Genomic DNA, 11,312 nt, shown 5'->3' on the forward strand with positions numbered 1-11,312 from the left:
GGGCTCACGCACGTAGCCCTCACTAAACATACCAGCATATTGCAGCAAACACCACTGTTAACACCCACAATGCGAACACCGATCCCGGCTCTGGACTCCTGATAAATTCTGGTGGGCAGCTGCAATGTCAGCAGGGCACTTCCAAATCAGGTCTGATCTGGTGTAGGATTACGGCTTAGCCTGCAGCTGATCGGGTGCAGGCTACAGGTAGTGTGCAGTTGCTGGGCTGGAATACACCAGCATGGCCCACTACACGGCCGGCACCTCCCTGCCCAACCAGTGAAGAGGGCAGAGATGTCACAATACCTAAGAATTGCCCCCGGCGGCCAAACTACAGCTTGTGCACAGGTGCAAAATATAGGACATGTCCTATATTTTGGCAGATTTGCTGTGTGGCCACTCATCTTCCAGTGGAGGGGTGAGGAGCACTCATGCCTCCCCCTCCTAGTCCAGCAATATCAGAAATGTTTATGAATTTAATTTAAATTTATATTTACATCAGTTTTAGGGAAAGGGGGATGATTTGAACTTTTTAAAAAAATGTTAACGATTTTTCTATTTTTTATCTGATCGATACTACTGTCATGATCGATACTGCCATGCTACAGTATAGCAATATATGGCGTATTTGCACATGATCTGTTACAATGTGCCACCAGCAGAAATCACAAGTCCTGGGGTCTTATAAAGAAAAACAAAAAGAGGGATGTGACTGAAGTATACTCCAGCTATTAATGGATGCACAGTTTATCAGTACAAAAGTAAGATTTCCATAGGCTGATGATGTAAGGTCAGGGTGAAAAGTGAATATGAAAATAACAACAACGTGATGTAATGTTGATACATTGTAATGTTGATGCGATTATACTGGGGTATTCGAAAGGAATGAGGACTAGAATAAGACTTCTCTTTCCTGATAAAAGAGAGATACTTATAAATAACTCAAAACAGTATTGTTAAACATCTGATGTTTTTCCTTTAATTCAGATGCTGTTGATGGTCCAAGTACAAGATCAATCAAAGATCCAGGAAAACTAATTAAAACGACACATTTTGGAAATAGGTTATTATTCTTAAAATGTAAGTGATGGTGTCAATGTGTATTTATGTGCTTTCCAGGTCCACTTGTGTACAGGATTGCAGTGTTAGGCTTGTACATCTCATAGTTAGGCTGCAGATGGCAGCATTGCAATGAGAAGTGCTTGGTCATTGCTATTACACCTCAATTCCAGATATTTAGCATTAATGTTTATATATAGAAGTGTAATAAAGTTCTTTTTTTCTTAAAATTTCCTTCAACCACCCCCTCCCCCCAAAAAAGACTATAAATTGATCTTGATAAATGCTCTCCATTTTGTTCCAGGCCCCACTTGCATTATTCACCTCAGCTGACATGTCATTCCAAAAATGGCTATTGTCTTCTTTGGGGAAGCTGCCTGGAAAGTCACAAGGTTAACCACATGTTGTCACAAAGTTAATGACTAATGACCACAGCATTAAATAGGTTATCCGCGTGCAGCAATAAATTAGGGAAGGGCTGGGGCAGGCTTTTTAAAAAATCTAAATCTGTACTCACCTCCTCCGTGGCTCCCGATGTCCCACGCTCTGGTTTGTTTAACGTGTGCCCTGTTTGTTTACAGGGGCAAGGAAGCTGTGCTCGGAGAGCTTCCAGCCGGGAGATGTGGCAGGCCACTACCATCCGTCTTTATATCTCAGCATTGTAGGCACTGGGATTTGGTGAAGAGTGGCCGGGCCGACCGGCCGGAAGCTCCCAGAGCACAGGGGGAATGGATCAGATGGACTGCGGCACAGGAGAACGGGAGTTACGGAGGAAGAGAGTACACGTTTATTTCTTTTTAAAAGCCTGGCCCATCCCTAATTTATTGCTGCACTCGGATAATCCCTTTAATACAGCAGTTATTACACATATATACATGACAAGACACACGTACACAGGGAAGACACACACATACATACATACATACATACATACATACATACATGACAAGACACATATACACAGGGAAGACACACACACACATATATATATATATATATATATATATATATATATATATATATATATATACACACACATGACAAGACACATACTGTATACACAGGGAAGACACACACACACATATATACACACATGACAAGGCACATATACACACACAGATTACAAGACATATGTACACAGGGAAGACACACACATGTATATACATGACAAGACATATACACAGGGAATACACACACACATAGCACATGACAAGACACATATCCACAGGGAAGACACACACACATATATACATGACAAGACAAATATACACAGGGAAGACACACACATGTATATACATGACAAGACACATATACATAGGGAAGACACACACACATGATAACACATGACAAGACACATATATACGAATGATAAGACACATACATAGGGAAGACACATAAATATATATACATGACAACACACATATACAAATGGGAAGACATACACATATACACATTACACTTACCTGATATCCAGCAGGAGGTCCAGGACAGGCAGGGGCTACATCAGGAAGGCCGATGTAGCTGTCATCCTTCCTGCAGCAGGCCATGTTTGAATGTGGCGCTCCCACTCCTCCTCTTCGCTGCTCCAGGCTACTTCTGTGGTAGTGACACAGGAAGTGCTAGTAAGCACTTCCTGTGTCACAGCAGCACCGCACAGGACGTCCTGCATGGCATTGTAAGAAATATTACTTGCATCTTAATGATGCAAGTACTATTGTTAGTAATAGCGGAGAAGCCTTGCAGCCTGTAAAATGCCCCTCCTCCAGCAGGAGGCGCACCGCCCTGAGGCGAGATTCTCCACTCGCCTCATGGCAGGTGTACCACTGGCTGTACTAGCTCAAAAGATGCTTCTACTCAATACTGAGCAAAGGGGCTGAATACTTATGACCATGTGATATTTCAGTTTTTCTTGTTTAACTCCTTAGTGACCAAGCTCATTTGTGCCTTGGTGTCCAAGGCCCATTTTTCAAATCTTGTGTCACTTTATCCAATAATAACTTCAGAAGGCTTTAACTTAACCAGGTGGCTTTGAAATAGTTTTTTTTGTGACATGTTGTACATCAAGTTTGTGGGAAATTTGTGTTGATATGTAGCAATTATTTATGAAAAAGGTAGGTAAATTAGCTTTGTGCTTGCATAATTTTATAATTGTCCTTTTGTTTTATTACAATGCTAGAAAGATTACAAATTGAACAGCATTTTTCACATTTTCATGAAAATTTTATAATGAATTATTTTAGGGACCATTTTATTTCTATAGAGGTTTTGGAAGTTCTGTTAATAGAAGCCCCCCACATATCACCCATTCTTTTAACTTCACCCCTCAAACTATTCAAAACAGCAGGTAGGAAGCTTGTATTTTACAGAACTAGTGTTTTAATGTAAAGGCGCCACCAGCGATCACATGTTGAGGTAAGATTGCATTTCCTTCACATTTAGTTAACACGCTAGAAACTAAATGTTATCCCAACATGTGATCATGGGTGAAGCCCTTGGATTTCGTTATTAAAAGCAACCAAAATCCCATGTGTGGATGCTGCCTACCACCAGTGGTGTAAATAGGAATGAGTGGCCCCCTCCAACCATGGGTCCTCAGTTTTACATGGGGGTCTCCATTATCTTTTTCTATTATGGAGGAGAGTAACAGAGACCAGCACTAGATGGAAGCTCTACAGAAAGTTTCCTTACATCTCCACTACTGTATTAATAGCTGATTTATGTAAAAATAGGAGTTTTCATGGCATTTTCAATTCATTTCTTTTAATAATTGGTGTTTGTCATGAGGGTGGTACACAGTTAATCAAGGCAAATGCAATGCAAAAATATATAGGTTTCAGGAGTGCCTTTGCTTTTTAATCTGTTTTATTACTATATTTTGCAGGTTTTTCTAGCTGAAAAGCAGATATTTAGCTATTTCAGTTTTAGTGATATTATGATGATATATGTTTTATATAAACATATGACTGAGGTATATCCAAACTCTACACATGTCCATCTATTACATTTCAGAGACGTGAAAGTAAATATTTTCTGTTTGGTACGCATTTTGTGCCATCAAAGTCAAATTTTATGTATTTTGTAATAAAATTTTACACTATGAATCAAAATTGCATGAAGGTGCCTCTGTCTATAAACTCTTTAATGCAATTTTAATAATGGGGCAAATGTCTACTTTCAGAAAATATATGGTTTGTTTCGGTTTAGTGTAATAGTTTTTGATGTAATTTTAGTTTTATCTGTACACGTCAAAATTGAAAAAAATTGCCCTGGCCAATAACGCAACAAAATTTCCAAAAATGATTGGCAGTGAATAGGTTAATGTTTTAAATATGAGGTCTACTTTTAACTCTGTACTTGTGTTTCTTTTAATCACAGATGGTAGAACCCCAACTTTAGATCCATACACAATGCACCCTAAACTGAGGCTCTCTGAGGACTTACTTACAGTGCAGTGTGCCTGGTTAGGGAAACTTAACTCTAGCCACCCACCAAGGTTTGATAAACTTTTGCAGATTCTGAGCAGAGACTCCTACTATTCTGGCAGTCACTACTGGGAAGTAGATGTCCTTCAGGCAGGACTTGGATGGTGGATAGGAATCACATATCCATCTATACAAAGGAAAGGAGACACCGAGTTGAGTCGTCTCGGGTGGAACAGTGGATCATGGTGCATAAAAAGATATGATTATGAGTACTGGGCCTTCCACAAAGGAGAAAGGAAAGCCATTCATGTTGCTAACCCTCCGGAAAAAGTTGGCGTTTTCCTGGACTATGAATCTGGAGTTCTTTCATTTTTTGACGTCACAAATGGAATGAAGCATTTGCATACCTTTCGTTGTAGATTTACAGAACCTTTGTACCCAGCTCTCCGATTGTGGGATGGGTCAGTCACACTGTGCAGACTAACCTAATAATTGCACTGGGTCTTTTCCGCTTTTGCATTTTTAGTTTTCCACTTTCTACATTCCAAATGCCATAACTTTTTTTTTTCCATTTATAGGTCCAAACCTCTGGAATTGACAGGAAAGGACACAGTTGTGCCGTTTTCTAACGACACATAACATTTATTCCTTGGGCCAGTATAAATTCATAAGATTCTAATTTCTATGATTTTGTTATGCTTTAAAAAAAAAAAAAAAAGACCAAACATTTCTTTGCATAACTATTTCCCAACAACTGTAACTTTTTCATGCTCAATTGTATGGAGCTCTGAAAGTTAAAATTTTTTGCATGGCAAACTGTCATTTTAATTGAAAAAAACATAAAAATTATTAAAAGGCTGTATAGTTTTGAGTGGCAACATGGCGAGAGAGTAAATTTTTACAGCTACAACATTTACCATATTGAAGTATCTTTATAGATATGATATTAGGAGATTCTCAATGTGTTTATGTATTTTTTTTTCTGTCTGTGCCTTTGAAAGAAGACTATTCCAATCTTTAGAATTTTTTACTTTTTAAAAAATAGTTTTAACATTGTTAGGCCCCCTCGGGTTCACATATATGTAATTGTTATTAATTGTTGTAAGTGAGTTGGATGATGTAAAATGTGTGGCACTACTATTTCCCTGTGGGATAAAAATTTTATCGTACCATATGAATGCAAGTCATGTTTCATTAAAGGAAATCTGATCCTGATGGTAGATTCCACATATCCCTCATTCCTATACAGTTTTTACTATTTTCAGATTTTTATCCAAATTGTTTTCAATTTTAATTCATTTATATGTGAATTGTCTTCCGAGGCTACTCTGGGGTGTGAAGTAACCTCTGTGAGCTCCAGATCTAAGGCTACTCAACGCCCCAAGTGGCCCTAACAAATGCTGCCTGTGAACGCAGCTGCATTGCCTGCACAGACTCAGTGGATACCGACGCATCGTCAGCCAGGGTTGATATATATATGCATGCGCAGAAGCCCCAGGTCCTCTGCCAATTTGAGGCAGCGTCCCTGGAGTAGCTGTAGCTCACAGAAGCTACTCCATGCCCCGAGTAGCCTCTAAAGATAGTTAGCGTATAAGTGAAACATGGTTTTAAACATATAGGCTACATTTTAGAAAATAGTAAATATGGGATAAGGGATGATTGATATTTTGGGAATCTACCCTAAGGATTGGGAATGCAAATGAATTTATTGTAATTAAAGGGGTATTCCAGGAATCAGCATAACTCATATACAAATTGGTACTCAAAATATAAGCCAATGTGCAATTAGTTGTTATTTAAAATTTTGCTTCCCTTAGTAGAAAATGCTGGTGACATAGACTGACATGAAGAAATAAAATGCTACTGGCCCTTTAATCAGTCCGTTAATTTCCTCCGCACGGTCCGTTGCAGAGCAGACACAGGACAGAAGATAGCCGCTGGTCACATGTCCACATCACATGTCCTGCACCTGCCTGGGCAGGTCATGTAATCACCACTAGGTTTGGCTGTAGTCGGTTGGTTGCAGTGCATCCAGTATGGCCAGTGTTGTGGTGATGGCAGTTACACATCATTACTATGGTAACAAAGCAAGAAAACCTGTTACATCATCACTGGGAGAAGAGTATAAGAGGGAGGAGGAGCTACTGAGAACTAAAGGACCATGGAACTTGTAGTTTCCAGTGGCGGCCATCTTAGTGATAAATCCACCTACTTTAGAGAGGCCATACATTTTGTAAATCATAAAATTAAAATACTAATGACATTGAATATTGTTGTATTCATTTATTTATATCATCATGGGTTTTTGTGTCAGACATTCATATTCCCGGAATACCCCTTTAACCTATTTGAACACAGTTAATGGCATGTGTCTGTGCCAAGTTATTGACCTTTGCCTAAGAAAAGACAAAAGTGAAAATCAGCTTTAGCTTGGACTCTTGGCAAGACACTTCTCCCTCTTAGTTGTTTATTCTATCTTCATTATCAGTTTTAAGTAATGGATTTAATATGGTAGTATGTGAACTTAAATGTCATTGACATTTTTCACCATTATTTGACAATAAATAAATGTGACTTGAATGCTCTGAGGGGCAAAAATGGAGCATTTAAGCAACAAGCGTCAGTTGTGTCTTGGTCTCTATCCCCACCATCTCCCCAAGGCGGCAGGGATAGATTTCCTTTAAGAGTTTAAAACACAAAACTAGTTTCAACTACAGCTTGAACATCATAAGCAGCCACCTATGCCTTTGCCAGTCTCTACAACGCAAGTCATAATTCCATCACGTTGTTTGCAGGCTGGGTAATGAGGTTTCTGCCTATGTGGTCTGGAAATGGTCAGAAGAAATTAAAATTAAGATTATGAATCTCTATCTTGCCAAATAGATGAACCCTTTCCAGGCGGTATTTATTTTGTGGCCTAGCATGGTGACGCTCTTTTAAAAAGTTGTAAATTAGTTGCAAAAAGTCACATGGGCAGAAATCTCAGCTGAAGTAAAGCTCTTGCACAGTGATTGACTTCTGTGTGTGTAGGGAGCACTCTTTCTAGCTCTATGTACCATCCAGCTTGCATAAATCAGTAAACAGAATACACAAAACAAAAATCACTTTTTATATTTAACCCCTTATCACCGACACTAGTTTTCAGCTGAATGACCAGACTCGGTTTTTCAAATCTACCCTGTCTCCCGATAATTGGTTATAACTTTGGAACGCTTTAACATATCCAGGTGATTTTGAGACTGTTTTCTCGTAACACATTGTACTTCATGTTAGTTACAAAATTTAAGTGATATGTTTTGCGTTTCGTTCTGAAAAAAAGTGAAAATTTGGCAAAAGTTTGTAAAAATTCTTCATTTTCCAAGTTTGAAATGTTCTGCTTTCCAGACAGGAAGTAAAACTACCCAAAAAGCTTGATGATTAACATTTATGGAATGTCTTCTTTATGTTGAGATGATATTTTATGCGTCTTCTCATTTTTCTAGGATGTTATGAGGTGCAGAACTTTAGGTGCCATTTTTCTCATTATTTTGAAAATTGCCCAAACTCACATTTTAAAGGGACAACTCCGCTTCCAAGTGACTTTGAAAGGCCTAAATAATATTCAAACCCCATAAATTACCCCACTATTGAAACTACACCCCGCAACATGTGTAAAACAACTTCTATTAACCCTTTAAGTGATTCACATGGGTTAAAACAATATGGACCTGCGATTTAGAAACTTTCAATTTTTTTGGGGAAAATACATTCATTTAGGCCAAAACTGACAGTTTCAGAATAAATTAAATGATGAAATGCTCCACAACTTTTGATGCCCAATTCCTCCCGAGTGTACTGATACCCTATATGTGGTGGTATACTGCTGTATGGGCGCACAGCCGAGCATAGAATGAATGGAGGCGCCATCCAAAGCAGATTTGTATTGTCACATTGTACGACCTATAAATTTTTATTTTTTTTGGTAATGCGAACATATGAGGCTTATTATTTACGGGATGAGATACAATGTATCGATAATTCATTTTTGGAGTCTAAAGCTTCATGAGATTTTATTAACTATTTCAAGGGGGGCACAAACAAAATCATCAATTTTTATTTTGGATTTTTAGCATTTTTTTCCCCCTGCTGACCGTAATGTAAAAATAATATTTTATCTTTATTCTCCGGTTCACGACGATTGTGGTGATACCGCATTTATATAGTTTTTCTTCTTTCCTGAGCAAAACCAATATTGGAGAAAATCGCATTGTTTTTACTACTGACAACTTTTCAGGGCCATAACTTCTGTATTTCTCTGTTGTCAGATCTAGTTGAGGGCTTATTTTTTGCGAAAAGAGTTGTTCTTTTTAGTCGTATCATGTTAGGGAACGTAACTTTTTTTGATCACTTTTTAGAACATTTTTAGTGATGGTGTTTGATGAAAAATTGTATATTATGGGAAGTTTGAGTTTTTTTTTTACGTCGTTCACCGAGCGGGTTCAATATTGATTTAGATTTATTGTACAGATTAATACGGACGCGGTAATACCAAATATGTATGTGTTTTTGTGTTTTATATACTTTATTTGCATTTTATGTGTAACTGAGGAGATTATGGGTCTTTTATTTTATTTAATTATATTCTAAAATGACATTTTTTTTTTTTTTACTTTTTTACATTTTCTACTTCTTGGCTTAAACATGCGATCATCTGATTGTTTGTTCAAGCCCTTACACTGCAATACACTTGTATTGCAGTGTATAGTGTAAGTAACTGAGCATGCTCAGTTACTTACAGCCGGGTCCTGCCAGGAGGCGGAACCCGGCACAGAGAGGAGCCGACAGCCTCGGGTCAATCGTCGGAACCCAGGGCTGAGGCAGGAGGGATCGGATCCCCCGGTAAGCACACCGGGGAGGTCCGATCCACGGTGTGGACACTTACATGCCTCAGTCATGCTTGACCGCAGCGTGTAAGGGGTTAAACACCCGGGATCAGAGTTTTTCCGATCCCGGGTCTCGGCTGTGATATCACAGCCCGACACCAGCACTTGCAGGACCCGATGTCCCGAAATCTTCTTCTGACGCGCCGCTGCATCAGAAGAAAGTACCCTTAATAACCTGACATTGTAAAACTCATTAGTTCTGTGGGTGTACACAAGGAATAACACAAAGTTCCTTGAACGGTCCAGTACAATTTAAAGGAAACCTGTCAAGCAGTATGTTTTTTAGCAGCTAGACACCTTTTAGATCATGTTTCTTTCATGGTGCAGTATGTTGGCATCATCCAGAGTATCACATCGCATGATCTGGAAGGTTTTAAACCACTACACGCATGTTGTCAAACAGCGATTTGGATCAATATATTCTGACTGGTCACCTTTAAAATTATTTTCAGGCAAATCCTACTTGGACTTTTCACTATGTAAAGGTGTTGCTGTTCTAGTTTTTGTGATCCAACCTGTTATACATTTATGACAAAAACCAGGGGAACTTACTCATAGATCCAGGAACTTTGACTGTGGTAATCTTTCTAAATGTGCTATCCATGGCCCCTTCCTTCTAAAATAAATGTTAAAATTATTCTAATGAACCTGAAAGGCTACTGGGGCAGTTCCCAGATCCCCTCTGTGCTGAAAATTCACAGGTTAAATCGTCACCCCCTCTGCTGAGCACTTCCTCCCTCTGCCTGATGTAATCTCACAGCAGCAGAGGAGGTTTCAGAACATGATAGGAGGGGGAAGTGCAGCATGGAGGGCTCTGGGAACCGGCCCAGTAAACTTTAGCAGAAGGAAAAAGGAAGGAAAAAAGAGGATGCGTATATAAGGTCAAATAATTTTATTGAGCAAACAAAGAATGAAGTGTTAAAAACACGAATCCAGGTACAAATACCTGGATTGTAATACTTGATTTTAGAAGGAAGAATGTCAGAAAAAAAAAAAAATTTACCACAGTCACAGGCCTAGATCTATGACTGTCCCTGGTTTATCCATGCTTAATTTTGACGGTAGATTTCCTTGAAAGGCAGTCTACCACCTCCACCAATTTGCTGGCAGCAGAAATGTAGAGTGCTGTCCAGCATAACTTTATTATTTCTATCCATAATGCTATTTTCAAGATATTCCCAGTTTAATCAATATACCAAGGTTGTGCCCTCAATACTGCTTTTCTAGCCCAAATCAATTCTCTCCTTCTTGTGTTGGCCAATGCTTCTCAGACAACAAATCTCCGGCTTATCTGATGGGAGAGGTTAGTGGTACACGCATGAACAGCAGAACTTTAGGTGCCAAGCCTGGAGCGCCAACTGCCTAATTAGCATATGATTACAATAGCAATTTCTCCAAAATCGCATAATGCATAATGGACAGAAATAAAAAAAAAAAAAAGTGCCTTTGAAATCAATTTTTTGTAATAACATGCCAACAACCGATTGTAATGCTTGGATTGATGGTAGACTCCCTTTAAATCAAAGGCCCGCCATGAAAACAGCACCAATCTCAATAAACTCCTTTTTTGTCAAGAATTATTTATTCATAAAATGTATCCTGTTAACAAAGTGCAAGATTTCTGTAACAAAGTTAAACTGTGCAGTGTGAATGAAGACACAGCATTTCGAAACTGCATTTCGTAGGACGTGTTCCCAGGACAGTAAATCGTGCATTATCGATTCAAATATATTAAAAGTCAAAATCAAAAACCAAGGCTTGTGGATAGAGGTTGGTAATGCACTCAATGTACACATGCCAGAAGGAGAATATATAGCAATGTAACTAACCAAAATTCCAGTAAACATGCTGTAAACGGATCGCGGCTCGATTCATGTGCATGTTGAGGTTCATAGAAGGCAAGCCATAC

At 38.8% G+C, this 11,312-nt stretch overlaps 1 protein-coding gene across 1 annotated transcript in view; it reads left to right on the forward strand.

The window, feature by feature from the left end:
- The window catches only part of TRIM14 (tripartite motif containing 14), a 36,710-nt gene extending 31,326 nt beyond the window's left edge, over nt 1-5,384 (forward strand). Inside the window, exons 6-7 of the mRNA XM_072155176.1 lie at nt 988-1,080; nt 4,435-5,384. Of these exons, the coding sequence (XP_072011277.1) occupies nt 988-1,080; nt 4,435-4,970 (629 nt within the window). The 3' untranslated portion in view covers nt 4,971-5,384. The remainder of the gene's footprint in view (nt 1-987; nt 1,081-4,434) is intronic.
- The last annotated feature ends 5,928 nt before the right edge of the window (nt 5,385-11,312 follow it).

Source organism: Engystomops pustulosus, chromosome 1, assembly GCF_040894005.1.
Source record: "Engystomops pustulosus chromosome 1, aEngPut4.maternal, whole genome shotgun sequence".
Taxonomy (NCBI): domain Eukaryota; kingdom Metazoa; phylum Chordata; class Amphibia; order Anura; family Leptodactylidae; genus Engystomops; species Engystomops pustulosus.